Source organism: Camelus bactrianus, chromosome 29, assembly GCF_048773025.1.
Source record: "Camelus bactrianus isolate YW-2024 breed Bactrian camel chromosome 29, ASM4877302v1, whole genome shotgun sequence".
NCBI classification, from domain to species: domain Eukaryota; kingdom Metazoa; phylum Chordata; class Mammalia; order Artiodactyla; family Camelidae; genus Camelus; species Camelus bactrianus.
In genome coordinates, this window is record NC_133567.1 from 19,899,800 (window position 1) to 19,920,869 (window position 21,070).

Sequence of the window (21,070 nt, forward strand, 5' to 3'; positions counted from 1 at the left end):
TCCCTTCTCGATAGAGACTTTAGGGTAGGAAGCCACATCCAGGCTTTTAAATGACACTTGTTGAGTCTCTTCCGAGGTTATTAAGAAGAGTTTGGAAGAGGGCTGGCTGGCTGTCAGCTGATCTGCGCGGGCTCCCAGCAGCAGCTGACTCCCCAAGGAGCTGCATATGTTGTAACAATGTCTGAACATCCGGAAAATCACTCCTGCTTCTCTCCAAGCAAAGATCTCTTTTGTTGGGGGGTGGTGGGGTAACACATTTTACATGAAGGAAGCGGGGTAAAGGAGAGAGAGAGACAAAGAAGGAAGTATAATTCTTAAAAAAAGACAAGATCATTTCACACACAGAATGTCTCTTTTAGGAAAACAGATCTGTTTCTTAAGAAACTGCAGTTCTAGATTACAAATCTTTAATAAAATGACCCTCCTTCCCCAAAGCCACGGAGTAGCAAAAGTTTTCAGTAACTCTCAAGTGGCAGCAAAAAGTGTTTTTTTTTTTTTTTAAATGGAGGTACTGGGGATTGAACCCTGGACCTCAGGCATGCTAAGCATGTGCTCAACCACTGAGCTATATCCTCCACCCCCCAAAATAGTCGCTTTAATGAATGTCATATTTAGATTTCCAAATGTCCACAGATGGAAACAATATAAATTTTGAAAAGATGTGCTCATCAGAGCAGCAAACATTTCCTTTGGGGGAGATTCATAGAAGGGCTCTTCCAGTTTGCTTCCCAGCATTTCACTGAACTAATAAAAAATGTCGCTGGGCCCCTTTGCAGCAGAGAAGTCAGTTAACCTCCAGAATGTCTCTGTGATGAGACGCCATTTATCATAGGCTTTATATACAAAGTCTTCCGGGTCCAGGGAACGTGTTATTTTTAGGTTCTAGGAGACACAGGTCGCTCTCACCTGTCACAACTGGAACACAGAAAGACGAGGAAGATGATGAGGAAGAAGGCGGCGACAGCGGCCAAACTTCCCCACAGGACGATCTGCGTTGGTCCCCCGCTCAGCATGCTTCCCTCGGGTCCCATGATGGGGCGTGGAGCGGCGCAGGCTGATGGAGTCGGTGGTCAGTCCTTCCAAGGTGGCGACATAGGGGCACAGGGCTGCGTCCTCCTGCAGAGAGAACGACATATGTTTTGACAACTTCTCACCTGAAGTGCCGGGATCTGGTAGTGAGTTCATGGTGGGGGAGGGGTGGGGGTTGGCGGGGAGGAGGGTCTCGGCAGAGCAGGAAAGTGGGTGCGGAATGTACTGGACTCGATTTGAAACCCACCGTCGAGGCAAGTCCATCTAGGCAAGTCCCCTCCATTGTCCAGGCCTTTGTTTTCTCACCCCAAAATGCAAAGCAGGAGTGTGCAGTGCCTAGCACAGTGTTTGAGGCAACGGATGCCTTATTATTTTGGTATGTCTGGGAATAGATGTATTTATTTATTTTTATTTATTTATTTTATTGAAGTATGTTCGATTTACAATGTTGTGTTAATTTATGGTGCACGGATAGATTCTTCATGTCTCCAAATAAACTAAGAGCCTAAGTATCCCACAGCAAATAAACAGATGGCTTATCTGGATTCCTTTTTTTTTTTTTTTTTTGCCAGAACAGTGTAAAGCATTTATTACAGCTTTCTCCAAAATGTAGTTTGCATCTTCCCCACCTTGTCTCCCCAACTTCCCACACCTGCTTCTCTTGGAAAAGGTTTAAGGTCCATACAGTGAATGAAATAGATTATCTTTCTATTCACCTTCATAAATAGGTACCTGTTCTGAGTCTGCAACTTTATTTTCAGGGCCAGCTTTCACTAAACCTCTGAGAACACTTTCAAAGGAATGGACGAAAGTCTGTGCTAAGAACGCCACCGCCAGCGACAAATAGACCTATTTATCAACAACTACAAATTGAGCAGCTGTCCTTGGGATATTTTAGTACCTGGCATGGGCCTGGGACTCAAATGCTTTCCTCATTTAATCGCTGCCACTAGCCTGTAAAAAAGGCACCACTAATCCTCATTTTTCCAGACAAGGGAGCTGAATGCAGAGAACCGCTAAGTTCCCCCAAGGTGCCACTGTGCTAAGTGGCGGTCTTGGCCCCTAGAGGGCGCTCCTCCTCACCGGGGGCTACAGACCCCCGCCACCCCCACCCCCGCCCAGTTCCAATGTGTCTAAATGAAAATGGCCAATGAGTTCCGTGAAATATTATGAGTTCTAGATTTTGAAAAATAGAGTCCTATGTCAAATCAATGATGATCTCCCTTCAGAGATGTCTTTTTAAAGAGCATTTGCTTTGCTCCATTCTAGAACATTCTAAGTTAAACGAAACAGCCTTTAAAGTCAAGTTTCATCAATAAAGTCAGCGAATGAATATTTTTGTCATGATAATGAATCAGAACTCAATTTTTTTTTTCTTGAAAAAGACCATTGATGTTTACATGTCCCTTTGTTTCCATGAAAGAGCTAGAATTCTGTCCAGCCATCACTGAGTATCCACATCGAGCCAGCACTTGGGTGGCTCAGTGGCTAACGAGTGCATTGTGGTTCAGCGAGACCAAATCTTCTCCAGGTGAAATGTGTCACATTTATTTGAATACTTAAAGGTAAAAAAGAACGAAAAGCTGGAGAACAAGAAACTTTTATCTACAGCGATGCAGAGGGAATTCTAGAAGATGAAATCGATTGTTTTCTGTACGCCGTGAACCAACAGGAACACTTCCTAATGCTCTATACATACACAAGCGTACACTTTCCTGGGTAATGCAGAACGTCTTTCTTCCTGCGTTGGTTATACATTATGCCTGGAAACACGACCTGCACACTGTAATGGATGGTCACATTGCTTGGGCGTGTTTGCTCCTGGGCAGCTATAACTGAACAAAAATCACTAGCACTTCTCCCATAATTTGTTGAAGCAATGAATAATTCATTTTAAACTTACACTACAAGTTGGCATCACAATGAGTTATCAAAATACATTCAAGCAAGCACATATATCGTGGGGACCTATGAATACACATGAAATAAATTTTTCTATCCAGGTCCAAGCATGACACAATTTACGAGGCACAAACAAAAAGTATCTGTTGCGTAGCTGTTTGTGCCTTCCTTTATTCACTCATTCATTCATACAATGATTTCATCCATGTCTATTTATAAAGGGCCAGGTTCTTAGAAAACAGTTTGCTGTGTGAATTATTCCAAAGCCACATATCCTTCCAGCAAGCTAGAGCAGCATCTCTCCCTGTTTCTGTACACGTTTCTCTTCTCTGTTTCTCAACGGGGGAGGTGATAGAGTGTCATGAGATAAGTGGAGCCTCACCTAGCAGAGCAGTGTAAGGAGAAGGAAGATAAAAGCAGATTACCATCAGCTACTGAATAAAGGATGCGACTCAGAGGAAATGTGTCGAAATTCCTAGCTCACTCTCCTTCAATTAAACTTTGCAGAAAAGCTCTGGAAAGAAATACTTTTTACAGAAGTTCTCATCGTGGGTGAAAATCTCACAATGAAAAGACTGATCATCACCTGGTACATGTTTCTGAGTCAGATACATGGTAATCCCTAAGGACAACGGCTCCCACCGGGCGGCTCCTACCGGGCAGCCTCCACCTCTCAGAAAACTCTAAGGGACCAGGAGCCACACAGGTCACAGCCGCGCGGGCAGCGCAGCAGGGGCGGCTGCCCTGGCAGGGGTCAGCGGTGGTGGCGGCGGGCACACACATGACCTTTGACACTCACAGCAGGCCTCCCGGTGGGATTATTCCCATTTTAGAGAAGGTCTGCACCACTGTTACTCTGGTCTCCTGGTCTCTTTTTTCCGCCTGGACTTCTGTTTCCGTAATTCTCTTGCGGAATTACGTGAAATTACGGAAAATTTTCACATTTCTTCAGTGGTCATCCCTTTTTAAAATTTTGGTGGCTCATCTACTTGAGACATGACGGTCTTCTCCCAATGTGTTTAGATGGACTGCCCCTCCCCCGTGTGCGTAGATGGACCGCCCCTCCCTCCTGCGTATTGATGCACTGCCCCTCCCTCATGTGTATAAATGCACCTGGATGACTTCCGTGTTCCTCCTTGGTGAGGGAGAGAAGGGAAGCCCTTTGTGGATGGTCCAGAGCTTTCCAAGAAGTGGAATGGACTTTCTTCCCAAGGCTGGACCCTCATGCCCTGTTTTCCGGAGCTTAAATGCAGTGCTCAGGGTCCTCTGTGTAGTTTATCTTCAGCAGTGGGGGACTGGTGTCTGGAGGGGACTGGAGGCTGGAGGCTTCTCTCAGGATTAGTGGTAGAGGGAGACCACAAGGACCCAAGGCACAGGGTCTGGGAAGCAGGAAGTCATTCTGAAAAGGAAGGACCCCTGCAGCAAGGAGGGTTTTCCAGGCCACACACTGTGCGCCTCTACCAACCAGGGTCCCTGTGGAAAACATAAGCCAAGGCTTCAAAGCCCCTGATGCTGTTACTGGTCCAGGGGACCGGCTTATTTCCTGCTAGTTCCTATATCCAGTAAGACACTTTCTGAGCATCCAGAATCAGTCCACACCAGCAGAAATACACGAATGACTTGGGGTGATAGCTCAGGATTTTTTCATGGAGATATTTAAGCCTATTTCTCTCAGTCCTGTCCTTACCTGACTCAGTACAATTGCATTCAATTATAGAGTACTGTTTCTTCAAAGTTAAAAAAAAAATCCTGTTGTCAGACCACCTGTGTAAATATTGAGTTATTCAACATAGGGCAAAGAACGGCCATTCACTGGACCTCAGCTAACATTTATTACTGCACCTGAATGCCCCCACTAAGATGTGCTGCAAAAGATCATAATATTAATGAAATGGCAGATTTAGTTTAATTGTTCTACATTATTATTATTATTATTTTTTTGGCTTTGTTTTAGACCGGCTTCACCACTGGCTGCACTGACGTACAATCGTGATCAGAGGCTGTCATTTAATATATGATATTGCTTTACAAGAGGCTGTGGCATTTCCCCTGCCCCCCCCCCCCCAATTTTATATCATCTCAGACTCCTGTGGGAACTTGTCTTCTGGCCCTGAGAAAGGTCGGTGCCTGAGTTTATAGGACTTCTCTTGGGGGTTCTTTCAAAAGTTGGGCTGGATAACTATTTTGGACTAAAAGCGCCATAATCTCTCATACTTTTATATCCATTCATTTCGTGATTTGAATCAGTAAGTGATCAAATCTTAGAAAAATCGATGGTCTTTTAACTTCCAAAGCAGGTGCCACTTTTAACCACAAGGGGGCAGTACAATTCTATTCTCAACTCCTCCAGGAGAGACCGGTTATTCTTGCTGTTTGTGCCTATGCTGAGCATTTTAATTGTCTTCATCAGCCTGGACTATCAGCCACCCCCGTCAATTCCAACAAGAAAGAAAACAGAAACCGGATGACAGTAATGAAAGTTACAGCCCAAATACCAGCTATTTATTTCTGAAGCCAAACACATTTAACAAGTTAGGTAGGTGCTCTGACCACTGCAAATTCTGTAAATAATAATTTGACAGAGTTGGGACGGCCGGTGAGATTAGCCACAGAAGCAGACGCTTGGTTCCTTTGAAGCCAGTTGAGGTCAGTAATGACAGTCATTACCCTTTTACAGCTGTCCCAGCTGACTCATCATTGAGCCTGATGGAAGCCACCTTCACACATGACCCCTGACTGATGCTCAAATAAGGAGGTCAAGGACCCGTCCCCAGTGGGAACGCCTCCTTCCCGCTCATCACCAGGTGTGGGAACCATGCTGTAAAAGGACACTTTACAAGCCACGGATTAACCAAACACATTGAACGAGGGCCCAGGAGCCAAATTCTCTGCTGGGTTTCTGTCCTTGAGCAGCAAGTGGGCGGACACGTGGGCTACGGCTACGTGAACCTCTCAACAGAACCCTCCAGTCTCCCGAAAGCGTTTTAAGCTAAACCATTTACCTTCAGGTAGACTTGTCTCTTCAGTCTGAAGGGCTCTGTCATAAGACAAGCCAGCTACGCTGAACTCTGAGTGAGCGTTAACCGGGTCTGCTGGAAAGACGGAACCACCTCAGCAGACCTTTCCTGTCCGCCCTGGCCCTGCCAAAGTGCAAGGTTTTCTGCCAAGAGGGAGCAAAGATCTCCCCATGTCTTTCTTTCTCTGAGTCAGGGGGGTGGGCATGGGGGGTGGGGGAACACACCCAGAGAGCAGAGGGTGGTAAAGGACTCCAAGTTAATACTGTCCTCCTTATAGATTACAAAGTCATTTTATAACATCATTTTGGAGCAGAATCTTGACATTTCTTTCCACAGCAGCTTGAAGCACGAGAGGGAGGGACCTGGACAGCCCTGGCATCGCCAAACAGACCCCGCCGTCGGGGCTTGCGGCCGCTGCTGCGGAAAGGACCAGGCACTCCCCCTGACGGCGGGTCCACATCCTCGAGGCCATCTGTCGGCGTAGCCTGATTTCATCTTCTACGCTCCCCGCCTATTGGTCCGCACCGGAAATGGGAAATCTGACCCTTCGGTGGCGTTTGGCTGTCACTTGTCTTCAAAAATACACTAAACGTATATTCCAGAAGTAATAGAGTTTGCTGCTTAGCAAAACCCTCCCGCCATTTTGGCTTTTGCCTTGGGAAAAGCCCAAAGGCAAGTGGCTGGTGCGTAAGGAACGACTTCTAAGGTTGCTGTACCTCATATCCTGACCTGAAAACCAATTCCTAATGTTCATTTACAATTAAAAAAAAAATTACTTATTTTTGTTTGTTGGGGGGAGGTAACTAGGTGTATTTGTTTATTCATATTGCTTTTTTAATGGAGGTGCTGGGGATTGAACCCAGGACCCTGTGCGTGGTGGGCATGCGCTCTACGGCTGAGCTATCCTCTCTCCCTCAGTTTTAAAATTTTAAATGGTAAATCTCATGAGAGAACAGAACGGCAGAGGTGGCTGGGGGGGGAGGGGAGAGAGATGATGATTCTTACAGACTGGGTGAGGAACACAGGTAAATGTCTTCAATTTGCATAAGCAAGTCTTAATGGGATGTTTCACAAGTGTGCAGTTTGAGCTTAAGGCTTTATTTCTTCCCGTCTTCGACTGTTCGCTCATCCGATCTAAATTAAAAGTTCCCTGAGGGCAGGGATGCATCCATCTCATATCCCACCATATTCTCAGCATCTGCATGAGCTGGAAAATAGGACCCAGGCAAGGGATTTTTCCTGAATATGTGTTTCTGGGAAAGGAGGATGAGTAGATTCACAAGCTGCCTCTCAGGATGCAAGCTGAATGAATAATTTATAGGGTAAGGCAGGGAAGGGGAATAAAAGAGAGGAGCCCACCAAGCAAACAATTAAAAAATAAGCCGAGTATGTCTTAAGGCAAAACCTCAGCTCTGGAACGAACACAGCCACCTGCTTTCTTTGTACGTCACTGAAGCAGCTGAACGCCCCCCCCCACCCCCTTTTAACTGAAGTATAGTCGATTTACAATGTTGTCTTAGTTTCTGGCATAGAGCAGAGTGATTCAAATTTTTAAATATATATATATTCTTTTTCATATTCTTTCTCCTCATAGGCTTTGACAAGATACCGAATATGGTTTCCTATGCTATTCAGTAGGACCCAGTTGTTCATCTATTTTATATATAGTAGTTAGTATCTGCAAATCCTGAACTCCCAATTTATCTGTCCCTACCCCCATCCCCCTGTAACCGTAAGTTTGTTTTCTATGTCTGTGAGTCTGTCTCTGTTTTGTAAGTAAGTTCATTTGCGTCATTTTTTTTAAAGATTCCACATATAAGTGTTATCAAATGATGTCTATCTTTCTCTGTTGACTTAACTTCACTTAGTATGACAATCTCTCAGTCCATCCATGTTGCTGCAAATGGCATTATTTCTTTTTTATGGCTGAGTAGTATTCCATGGTATATATACACCACAACTTCTTTACCTGTCAATGGACATTTAGGTTGCTTCCATGTCTTGGCCATTGTAAATAGTGCTTCTATGAACACTGGGGTGCATGTATCTTTTCGAATTAAGAGTTTACTCTAGATCTATGCCCAGGTGTGGGATTGCTGGATCATATGTGCTTAATCTAATTTTAGTTTTTCAAGGAATATCCATTCTGTTTTCCATAATGGCTGCACCAAACTACATTCCTACCAACAGTGTTGAACATCTCTTGAGAAAAGTCCCAATTGGAACTTTCAGTTTCTCTGTCCAGGAATCCTCACTGCCCTGAGCAGGCCTCTCCACACTGGCCATCTCACTGTGTCCCCAAGCTGTGCCTTCCTCTGGCCCCTTCCCAGGGGTGACATGTCACGTCTTCCCCCTCTCCTAGGAACCCTGATACACACCTCTCTCTTCCCTCCCTCGCCCGCGACTGGGCCTTACACTTCTCCGAGGAGGGAGCAGCCTTAATGATTCTTACCCCTCTTCCCACGTTTTTCATCTGACGGAAGCCCGAGCACCCTTCAGGTCTCAGCTTAAATGTCACTTCCTTGGGGCAGCTTCTGACGCTGCTTCCTCGCCCCCATCCCCAGTTAAGTTGAGCCCCCCCCCCTTTCTACAAGCTCTTCCCTTTGTAGCGTCACTGCCAAGTAGAGTGATGGAGTTCTCCGCATGTCTCCTCCACTGGTCCGAGCCCCAAGAGGGAGGCTGTGGGCAGACGTGTCTGGTTAAGTGTCTACAGCAGGCACTTAACACATACGTTTAATGAATACATAGCTGAATAAGTTAATAGTTCAGAGAAGAATAAGCATCCAAGAAGAGATGGAACCTGACCAGGCCTTCAGAGATGGTAATAATCAGAAGAAGAAATTCTTCTCAGTCTTCTTAAATGATGCTGAAATTCCGTGGGGACACGAGGAGTGACCGCAGCCGGCTTGCCTGACTTCCTGGTGGGTAAATCATGGTGCTGCCTCCGCCCTACACACACTCATCTGGCCTCTCCCCACCTTCCCCTTGCGGTCCTGCAGAGGCCCCAGTGCATGTCAGCTCTGACTCACAGGCTTGAAATCAAAAACATGGCCATCCCAGCCATGGTCATGACCCCAGGTGTCTGCCCATCTGTGACAACAGCAAACAGGTGAGGACACGGGAGCTGGGCCATCTTCCCAGGAAGCTAAACTTCACTCTGTGGTGACTTGTTTGGGCGCCAGAGAGAAGAATGCTCACTCTCTTCCAGGTCGTCCACTGCTCATTCCCAGCCACAGCATCACGGGCCCTCCTTCCAAGGGGACGAGGGCACCTTGCTGCCCTCGCTCTATCTGCTTCGCTGGACCCGGTGGGGAGGTGGTGTTTATACACAGGCCAGTTTACTGAGATCAGGACTTTCCCATCTCACTCTGTTAAGCACTGCTTTGTCTTGTTTTTATTTGGCTTCTGCTGCCCGGGTGATTCAGCCACCATTTTTTTTTTTTTCATAACAGTAAAAGACTTAACCAAAACCAAACTTCTGTTTCTTTGCAGAGAGGTTCAGAAATTTACCATTTGACATAAGGCCTCTCCAATCCTCCCCTCACAGCTCAGGATCTTTAAAAGACCAGTTTCATTTTAACACTTGGACTGTGGTTGGACAGCTAATTACAAATGCTCTAGTGTCCCTTACAGCCCAATCAGCTCTTCCCAGGCCCTCAGAGAACCATGCTGCCTCATGGAGACTGTACAGCAAAGGACGCTTATTCTGGGAAAAGTACACCTTCAAGATGGAAGACGTAGAATCTTAAGAGTTAGATAGAAATTTGAACCATGTCCCAGAGGAATCCGAGTTTCACAGCCCTGGTGTCAATCCCACTTTTCGATGCACCTGGACGTAAGGACTGCAGACTTAAGAGTTAATAGTCCACCCAGGCTCTGGCAAGAAAGTACCTCAACATATTACCCAGTGCTTAATGCATCAAAGCCATCTTTAATTTTCATCTTTCTTACACTTTAAAAACATTAAGAATTTTTATATTCTAAAATTGGCAGACAAAAGACTGAATTTACTGACCTCTGAAGTGCAAAATCTTCCCCCCAGATCCTTGCAAGTTACTTGTCAGTGTTACCGGAAACTCCTGAGGGCTGGGAGACGTCAGAGTGACAGCTTGATCAGAACAGGTCAGAACCTGTATTTGAAAACGTGGGTTCTCAGGGCTCAACCTCAAGGCTTTCTGTCGGGGGGATGGGGGGAGCGGGTGCAGATGACTCAGGCAGTATGACGCCCACGCCCCTTGCAGAGGGAGCGACAGAGCCAGGGGTCCTTGTGGAGCTTCTCTCAGGGGGGTCCTGGGGCAGAGGCTTCGCCATTATCCAGGAACTTGTTAAAGATGCAGAATTCTGGGCCTTCCCTGAGGCGTGTGAATCACAAAGTCTGGGGTGAGAGCCAGCAGTCTCCGTTTTAACAAGCCCTCCAGGTGCTCATGATGTTCGCTGAACCTGGAGAAGACTTGACTGCCTCTCCAGATCCCCTGGGGAGCTCGTTAAGCTGCAGACTCTGACTTCGGCAGGGCTCCCTGACTCTCAGGTGAGGGCTAGGCTGTGGGTCTGGGGGCCACCTCTGGGCAACACTAGTGGAGCTGTTCATCTTCCTTCAACTAGGGTTGAAGGGTCACCCAACCAGATCCCTGGTGCTGAAACGTGGCCTCATCTTACTCAAAGTTATGTGAAGATGAGGTCAGAGCCCCCATGTCCTAGGACCCTTCTTGATGCCCATAGAAGTACTCAAATACAAGGCCACTCTCCACGGTCCAGAGTCTAGTGAAATGGCAGCGAGAGGGCAGGTCGCTGGTGTGTGGAGGCAGGGACGCAGCTTCCACTCCATCCCTCCCGACTACATTGCTGTGCAGCGTGAAACAAGTCCAAGCCTCCTGTGCCTCAATTTCTCTTCTGAAAAATGAAGTCATTGATAAGGTTTCTTTCCAGCTCTGAGATTCTCTTATAAAAGCAGCTGGTGATTCCTAAGTTCTAAGACAAAAAAATCTAAGACACAAATCCAAGACCTTCCACACAAATGGAAGTGTTGATCCAGCAAGAACCTGAAATTCTCAGTGCGATCAACAGTTTCAACTCCCCGGAAGGCACCGTCTTAGTCACTCATGGGAGAACCCAAGGGGGCCACACCAGTTACACCGGTGATGCAGGAGGGGAGGGCATGGGCGGTCTTTCTGGTGCAGAGTGAGGAATCAATCCTAAAAACCCCCAAGACATCAGTGGCACTTCCGGGAAGGCCACCGCTGCACACGGGCTGCGGGCCTGACTTACGAGTCACTTTATCTGCTCATTAACGTCCAGTTGGTATAGCCACACACTTACAGGTCATGTTCATAAAAGCCTTTCAACAAAATGCGAGGAGCAAGCCAAAATCTGCGGATGGGCGTGCACAGGTAACCGAGAGAGAAAATGCTGCCGCTTCAAGCTTCTGAAGCTGTGTAAAGGCCTGTGCCCCAATTTAGGGAAGTCTTACAGACAGCAGATCTGAAAGGGACCTGTCTACTTTTCCAGTCCCCGTACTTGATAAGCCTGAGGAGATTCCGAATGTGACAGAACATTCTGGAGACTTTCTCTTCTCTATTATAATTATTTTTTAATTTAAAAGACATTTTTTGGGGGTGAGGTTATTATTTTTTAATGGATGGATAGGGGATTGAACCCAGGACCCTGTGCATGCTGAGCACACGCTCTACCACTGAGCTATAGCCTCCCCACTTCTCTGTCTCTTTTATTAAAGGTGCTCAGCTTTTTGGGTTGGTTTCATTGGTTTCTTGAGTAATACAGCTGATATTTCCTACTCTTTGACACTAAGGGCCAAACTGTGTTTTACTCTGTGACGCTCTATAACCCGCTGAACAAATAATTGCTAAATGCCTACTATGTACCAAGCACTGTTTCATCTTTTCATCACACCTTGAATATGAGATGACACTGGTCTGCTGCAGTTATCTGCAAAACTCCATTGGCAAGAGGTGAAAACATTTAGAATTAAGTTCCTAATATAGAGATACATTCTTGAACAAAGATGAAAAACAATGTAATGTTTAATTCCAAGCATGTGAAGTCAGGGGGAAGGAAAGAAAGCAGCGACATCTAGTCATGATAACTGCAGCACGATTCTGTTTGGCTTGACAGCCGAGGCGCCGGGGCGCTGATGCAGCTGGAGCGCCCTTGGACTGATGTCGTTTCAAGCTGAGAACTGTCCTCATTGTGTCTGGCAGATTCCAAAGACAGTCTCTGCATATGCACAGGGTAGACAGGACCACCTCCACGCACCCGTGCACACGCTCCATCCCAGTCAGGGTCAGCCAGCTGCTAAGGATGGGTAGGATTTCAAGGACCTGGGAGGGTATCTGTAGGGAGTGTCCCCTGTCCCCTCCACCCCCACTGAATGGGGGAAAACTGCTTTCACTTTACAGTTAAAGCAAAGCTGAAAAAAAACAAATGTTCATGGAAGAAGTGGCCCATGCATTAAAAATCCCATTAAGGCATAAATGATGGGAAGAGAGCAAGTTACCTGGTGAGGAAAAGGGATGGCAAGGGAAGGGGGAGAGGGCTGAGGCCAGAGTGCAGGCACACTGCGGGTGGGAGGTAGGCAAGGGGAACAGACCTGGAGGACTGTTTTCCTAATTGTGTTCTGCTTTACTCCTTTGTCCATAGCTGGCCTTACTCCACGGGGTACTTTGTGAGTTTAAGAATGACGTATGTGTGTTCATGTCTACATACTTCAGTACATTTATTTTCTTCTCTTCCTTTGCCCAGTTTAGGGAAGATAATACTGTTGATGGAGATGGGGAGATAGGTGTAACAGAATAGTAGCCCAAAAGGAGATTCTGTTCTTACATCGTGTGTCATGACTAAACACAGAACTCAACAATCAGAACCTGTCACACTCTTTGGTAGAGGTCCATGTTCATTGCAAAGGCCATTAAGGCCATTAATACTGTGGACAGCTAAAAAAGACTTTGGACTAGATATAAAAGCAAATGGAGTATTTAAGAAGATGTGGTAAGAAGATTTAAGAAGATGTGATATGTGTGTGTGTGTGTGTGTGTGTGTGTGTGTGTGTGTGTGTGTGTGTGTAATGGAATATTACTCAGTCATGAAAAAGAACAAAATGTTGCCACCTGCAGCAACATGGATGGACCTAGGGATTAACATATTAAGTGAAGTAAGTCAGACAGAGAAAGACAAATATTAGATGATATCACATATATGGAATCTAAAAAATAATACAAATGAATGTATATATAAAACAGAAACAAACTCACAGACATAGAAAATAAACTTATGGTCACCAAAGGGGAAAAGGAAAGGGGAGGGAAAAATTAGGAGTATGGGATTAACAGACACAAATTACTACACATAAGACAGATAAGCAACAAGGATTTACTGTATAGCACAGGAAAATAACCTGAACAAAATATATAACTGAATCACTTTGCTGTATACCTGAAATTAACACAATATTGTAAATCAACTATTTTCAATTAAAAAAGTTGTTTCAGTAAAAAAGGCAATATGAAGTAAACTGTAGGGTCTTGAGTAGAGACATGACAGGCTAGGATAGTATCTCACTTCTGAGCATGGAGACTTTTCTCAACTTAAATCGATGCATGTCTTGTCTGTGGCCCTACTGACTAGTAGCCTTGATTTGTGTCAAAGTGCACACCTCCAGGCCCCTCCACTATCAGCCTCATTGGTTTCACTCGGCTCCCTTTCCAGGCCTTGTGAGAGCAACAGCCACCACAGAGATGCCCCACCCACAGAATCCCCTCTGTCCTGCTCACCACGCCTGGGGCGCTTGTTACACAGCTGATGCCCTGGCCTGACCCTCAGATATTCTGATATAATAGAGTTGAAATGGGTCCCAAGAATCTGCATTTTTAACACATAGGTGATTCTGAAGTAGTTCACTGATATAGCTCAGAATTTGTTACAAGTCCTCAGGGAATCCCAGTGGAGGAGAACTTACTTGTCAAGTCTTTAGAAAGTCAGAATTCCTCAACACTGACACAGCATTTGACCAGGGGAATCACTGCAGAAGGAATGAGGAAAGACTGAGAGGGAACGTTTGTGTAAATGCAGTTTCTACAAGTTGTATCGTTTTCATCGGTTCATCCTATGAACGGAAAACTCTAATCCCGTGTTGAGTCCCAGTGGACAGAGGTAGTGAAGCTTGGAGGAAATCCACCGGGAAACAGCTGCAGGGAATTTCTTCCCCTTACAATGCCACGTGGCTAATGTGATTATAAGACCTAATGAACTGAAACTAATGCAATTTTGAAAATCTTCATAGCTAATGAAAATCACATCTTCTCCCTCAAGATTTCCCATTCTTTTTTTTTTTCCTGTTTGTAAATCATGAATGAAATGAAGTCATGGGTTAAGGCTGTGTTTATGGAAAGTCTTAGTATAATTTTGAGAGTTTCATAGATTTTGAATGTCACAGTGGTTTCCAAGTTGATGGTCATGTTTGGAATTTACATTATATGCCACAGGATTAAGAACTTTCTGGAGACACCTAGAATAGCGATTCATAACACTGATATTTTAAAAATAGTTTCTTCTCCTCTGCTGAGTTCAAAGCATTCTGTGCGGCAGGTAGTCAATGTAGTCTCTCTGCCCCAATTTCTATTTTCTTGGTAAAGTTGAGGGCTAGAAAATAAGAACTAATATCAGGGTATGGTTTTGCAACCCCCTCCATCCCACATTCTCTATCCTATGTTTTCACCCCTGTGGGGGAGAATGGTTTTCTATCCTGATAAGATAGCATGCTTTTTTTTTTTTAATAACCACTAAACTATACACACAAAAATCATATTTCTTTTTCTCTGACTGGAAGCTCAGTGCTGTAATTATCCTTCAATTAAAGCGATTATCTTAGTCTAGCTCTTTCTTTCCTCTCTCTACACCAACCCCAATTACAAGTTTTTGATTTCACATGTTTTTAAATCTTATGTAAGTCTCTTTATTAAAATGACCTCAATATTTCTTGGAGGCAGATCTTAATTTCTAAATATTGCACACATGAAGCTTTAAATTTAAGTACCATGGACTATTCCTTTACAGATTTTAAAAGCTCTCGATGTCCAGATTGGTTTTTAAAAAAGCAAAGGATGAAAGAAGGAAAAAGGAAGGAAGAAAGGAAAAAAAAGATTTTCCCATTAAATTAATCTTTGGGATCATAAGTTCTGATCTCTAAGGAAATAATGAAAGAAGTATTCAGATGACATGTGAGATGCAAAGACCAGGATGATTAAAAGCAAATCAACTTTATCCTAAAGGCTACAGAACCATTAAATTAAATCATTAAAATTCTAGTCTAATCCTCTGAATTAGACTAGAATTTTCAACCCTGGCTATCCATTAGAATCACTTAGGGAATTTTCTGCAATACACCAATGTCCAAGCCTGACCCTGGAAACTGGCTTACTTGAGCAGGGATTTGGTCTGGATGTCTGTATCTATAAATCTGTCCCCAGAGCATCTGAATATCTAGTTAGAATAGATTCACTCATAGCCCTAAGCTCAACTGGCAAATGTAACTTCATTTTATTTCTTATAGTATTGGAACATAGCATAGTCAGGATGTGACAACATACGACAGACAGAGCTCACCTTTCCTCTTCCCACACAGGTCCATGCTGGGAACCACGCAAACCACGCTTTCTGCAGCACACGTGGATCCCCAGAGCTCAGGCCCAAACAGAGCACGTATGGTCTATTCCAGAAGGTAGTGTCTGAACTTGCAACATAAACACACAGACTCAGAAGGCAGGGACACAGCCATGTTCTCTGTCTGCTAGATTATGCCTACTTATTTGTCTCTGCGTCCCTCAAAATGCTAAACTGAAAAGTTGTATGGCCAAACATAATTCACGGGATAAATTAAAATGGCATTATTTTAAAATGTAAAAAACTTTCGACAAGAAATGTAAGAAAACCTCCTGGTCTGTTATTGGTTCTCACATACCACTGTTTTTAGGTTGTATGTCGAAGCTGATATAAACACTCACCATCTCTTCACTTATAAAACGATCTGTAATCCTTAGAGGCAAAGAATGTACTAGAAATCAATACATTGCTATGTCAATACTTTTCTTCGGGCTACTTTAGCTTTTCTCTTGATCTTCATTGCTAAAATGGACACTATACCCTTTGTTGAGGTCAGTGTGACAAACATTTATGGAAGGACTACCATAGGCCGGGCAGATCCAACCCCTCCAGCCTCCGCTAGTTCCTTCGTCTCTTTGGCCACGACCTTTCAAACCCACATGGGCTTTTTCTTTCTAGCTCTTGAACATATTGAGTTTGTCCTCACCCTGGATCTTTTACACTAGCTGTTTATCTACCAGAATCATCATTTTTCAGGTCATCACACAGCTGGTTCTCCTTCATTTATTTCATCCTGTTCAAATATCATATTCTCAGAGAAGCCTCCTGTGGTCATCCATTCTAAAGCCCTCTTGTGCACCTCCAATTCAGCCTTATTCAATCACTCCCTCTTGCTTTCCTGTTATCCCATCCGAAAGCATCTTGTGTATTAGTCTTTGCGCTCATGGTTGCAGGATGCCCTCTAGATCACAACCTCAGTGAGCGCAGGCACTCTGTCTGGGCAGCTGTAACTCCAGCACCTACAACAGTCACAGGCACTCTGTCAGTACCGATGGAGTGAATGAATGCACATCTTTACAGTCCTACCAAGAAAAGCTCCGAGGTGGGGGAGGGTGTAGCTCAGTGGTAGAGCGCACGCTTAGCATGCACGAGGTCCTGGTTCAATCCCTAGTTCCTCTATTAAAAAAAAAAAAAAAAAGAATAGTTCCAAACATAGTCTTGTACTTTTTAAGGCTGAAACTACTGAATAAATAAATGAATGTGTACAGAAGCAATTTTAGCCTACAATTCCCCACGCAAGATGCATGTGCTGGGATTTTAATTGGACCCAGAGTGCCAGCCACTTTTGCAGAGAAGGCGATTTGTACCCTGTGCCTTGCTGGCTCGCAGCGTCTGCCAGACAGAGTTTTTCTCTTTGCACATCTTGCAATCTTGGCTGTCACTTTCAACTTCCAGCAGAACACAGCCAGACATTAATGTTTGAAACTGCACTTCTAACGGTCTGTTGAGGTTTCTTTAGACCACCTGACTGGGGTTAGCACCACGTTTATTTGGCACTGGGTCCTCAGTCTACCATGTAAAGTTTTTGGGTCTCTTGCTGTTGTTCACCTCCATTCTGGCTTGGCACGGGAGTTACATTCCAAAAAGCATCCACTTAATGCTGGTGGGGTTACTGCAGCCTGGGAGCTTTTGTCAGTAATCTCGCCCTTCCATTATGACCACGAGATACAACAGCACCGGCCAGGAAGTCAGCTGCAGTATCTTCAAGACAAACCCCACTGACATATGGAAGCGACAGTTGGAGCACTGCCTCTATTCCGAGGCACTTCTGCTTGGTCTAGACTAGCCCTTTAAGCCATATTGATACCACACTCTGCCAGCTTTCCAAACATGTGCCTCTGTTTACATGTCGGCTCCATTCAGTATTCCCAGCATTTCAGTTCTCCCTTCAGTATAGAAAAGCATATTTGATACCACTAACAAAATCAGCTACATTTGTATCTTATGAATCATACATTAGTTTGAAGCCCTCGGCCAGAAAAGGCCTTGGCACCCAGTAAATAAATATTAGTTCCTTCTTCTTGCTATTTTAACGAAACACTTATTCTATTCAAAAATATACTTAAAAAAGAACCTGCCTCTTTTAAAAACTCAATGTACGTAAAGTACTCAAATGTACAGCTAGGATTTGAGTATTTCTCCTTGGTAGCTAACTAGCGCTGTGTTAAACTCAGATGATAAACCGGAATCAGCATCCGTGTCGGAATCAGCTGCTTCCAAGGCAGGCGGTCCGACGGCGGTAGGAAGTCCTAAGAGACGGTGCATCTTGCTTTAACCAAATCCAACATACATAAGTTTGTATTTATCAAAGAGTGGCATTATGAAATAATACGAATATTTTCAAATAATACTACTTTAAATGAGGAGCAATTCAAACATCTTTCAAATAAAATTCAATTTCAAGTCTACTTTCACAGAAATTTACAGGAACCTATATGCTGCCATGAACAGTCACAAAGCCAAATCAGAACTAACGCTTATTTCCAGCAATCATACAAGGCCGTTCAAACTACAGGGTCGGGGCTGATGGGAACCTCTGTAGTGGGTGAGTCAGGATGACTACACCTGCACCACAGATGAATCCTAATGCCATGCAAAGAGGCACAACCAGACGCTGGGCTGTGTGATGCAAAGGGAAACACTAATTATGAAGCTTTCTTGCCCAAAACGTCAACCTGAGCTGATTAGGCCTCCGGCTGTAACCACCAGACTTTTATATATTTGTTTTTTGCTTCTATCACTTAAACAGTCAAATAACAATCAAGGATTTTGTTTACCCATCAGCTAACTCACATTCATAGGATTTTTGTGAGGTCTGCGTGTAAGTTACCATATGACTATCTGTGTAAAAAAAAATTAGAACAGACTTTAAATGTGCAATTTGTGTAACTACCCATAATGACTGTCACCAGTGTATCCACTAAAATGCCATCGTATTGAGCGGAAGGAAGAGAGAAGACAAGCTGGTGGTGAGCACACATTTGAGGAGACACTCCCCCTCCCCGGTTGTGAAATATTGTCATCCTCACTCTTTGAGGTTCAGTCTTAGGCTCTTTTCCTTATTTTGCCTCATCGTTTCTTCCTGGTGTCTTATCCACACCCGTGAGTTCGATTCCCTGCAGGCTGCCTTGATCTTCCATCTATATCTCCAGCCCAAACCTCTATTCTGAGCTCCAGATTCCATATCCAGCTGCCACGGGACCTCCCCACCAGGATGTCTCCAGGCTCCCAGCACAGGGGTCCTCCTCCAGGGCCCCCTCCCTCCGTGAACGGTGCTACTTCAGCGAATTACAGAAGGTCGCATCCCAAGGTCCCCCCATTTACCATCCTCTCAGTTGTCCCTCTCCCCCATATCTAATCCAACACACCAAGCCCTCTTGATTGCACCCCCTGGATGACTTTCAAATCCATCTCTGCAGCTAGTCCTTGTCTCTGCAGCCTCCAGGGTCAGTGCCTTGTCAAGTTCCCAGCATGTCTCGTCTTGGCTACAGCATTCACCCTGCTGCCTTCCAAGTCCTTCTTCAAACCCTAGCCTGAGGGAGCTTTTCAAAAAGAAAATCTGATCACACCAAACCCTTTTAATGGTTTAAAACCTTTTAATGGTTTCCCATTGATCAAAGGATAAAGAAAATGAAATCACAGAGTAACCTGCTACTTGCTGCAAGTTCTGGCTTTTGTCTCCCTCCCTCCTTCTTCTCCTTCCCTCTCTCACTTCTTCCTTACCTGGAACCTCTTCAACCCCCACCCCACCCGCCGCCCTTCCCCTAGTTAAGCTCTACCCCCCATCAGATACCAGGGAGGCCTTCCCAGGCACAAGGCCATTGCTATATTGGTTTCTCTCTTTCACAACATCTCCTTGTCCTCTGTCCACTTAGTCGTGCAATGGGTTTGACTAACGCCTGTCATGCCTCCTAGACTGTATGGAAACCCTATTATGAAATCACACCTGAACTCACTGCGCTGTGAGTTCGGTAGACACTGCGGTGTGTCATCCAGTAGTACGTGACAAGCTCCCCTCCAGTCAGGCTTGAGTAATCCTGCTGAATCTGGAGATTCTGGTCTGGATTGGTTTTTGTTTGTTTCTGTTTCCATAGTTAGTTGGGAAGTATGAGGTCAGATTTAAAAGAGGGCCTGATGGCGCAGGGCCTGCCAGGTACTGCTGACACCGAGGCAGGCCAGGTTAGCCACATGGAAATAACTGCTTCTCAAAGAAACATGTTCTTTCTCATTTTTCTTTAAAGGTACAATCCACTCATGCTGTCTCTTGTTTTTCCTTTGCCTTAAGAAAACTGCAGCACAAAAAATAGTGAGAAATGGTGATCGAGACTCAACCTGATGGCTGGGGAGTAACAGAGCAGGGTGGGGCACAGGAGGAAATTATTACTCCACACGCTCCAAGTTGGGTGTTAGTTGCCATTCATTTAAAAGACAACAGGGAGAATGTTCTATAGTCTTAGAAGGTGGAAGAACTGGGGTCCACAACTGAGCGAGAGCCTTGAGAATCTGTGTGAACACCACGGATGTATGGAATAGGACCAATGTTTCTGTTTTACGAATCACCTTCTAAAATCTGAAGGATGAAATCGACTCTGCTAACTGTCTGCGGATGGCTTTCATTTGCATAGGGTTTCCAAGAACTTACAGGGCACGTGCTTAATGTGAAAAGTCTAACATACTGTAAGTCTTTTACAATAACGGTATTAAAACCCTTAGACTGTCTAGGGATCTTTAAAATCGAGTCCAACAGATTTCTATTTACTTCTTATTTATAAAAAAATAATGGCAGCAGTTTAAGAGATGTGTAGTGCTTGCGAGGGTAAATTTTTCTTATCTTGGATTCAGAAACCTTTATACAGCTTCTAGTTTGGCAAACAAATATCAAAAATATGGAATTCCCCTTAGAGATACGTGTATCAGTAAAGTCATCAAATTTAGAACAGCAAGCCCCAGATGGTCGAGTAGCAGCAACAAAAATCGCTTTCCTTGCCAACATGAATTTCATAAAGCGGAAATCATTCTCAGGCACACAGAGACAGACACACCGAGTCCCACGGATACTTATGGCCATCTGCTTGGTACCAGGTTCTGTACTTTATTACACGGCCCATAAAACATTACTTTAAAAAATAAACACTGAGGCTCCAAAATGAACTGTTTGCTCTTAGTGGTAAAGGCACCGAAGCCGTTACGGAAAGAGTGACCTGTACTCCTGTGTTTCAGAGTGAGACAGGGTGGTGAGTGCATGTGTGACCAGCAGGATTTAAAAGCACAAGCCAGGCCAACAGCAAACCTTGTTTGGATGGGGCTGCTTTGAACATTTTAACTTCTATTCCTTTTTTCTTTCCGATAGTCTGTTTAACCCAAGTTTCTGGCATTCAGTGTTTGGGACTATGAATGTGACAGGACTGCCATGTAAACATAACTGTGTTTGTCTGATCATGATTGACAGA

The 21,070-nt window shown here is 44.6% G+C and overlaps 1 protein-coding gene across 3 annotated transcripts in view; it reads right to left on the bottom strand.

Annotated features, from left to right (window-relative positions):
* PAG1 (phosphoprotein membrane anchor with glycosphingolipid microdomains 1) overlaps nucleotides 1-21,070 on the bottom strand; it is a 126,777-nt gene that overhangs the window by 18,493 nt on the left and 87,214 nt on the right. For 2 of the 3 annotated variants that reach the window (XM_045514173.2, XM_074355045.1), the window contains one exon: nucleotides 907-1,116. In XM_045514173.2, the coding sequence (XP_045370129.2) occupies nucleotides 907-1,031 (125 nt within the window). In that variant the 5' untranslated portion in view covers nucleotides 1,032-1,116. Of the gene's footprint in view, nucleotides 1-906; nucleotides 1,117-13,917; nucleotides 13,981-21,070 lie in introns of all 3 variants that reach the window. The other variant, XM_045514179.2, reaches the window with a different exon arrangement.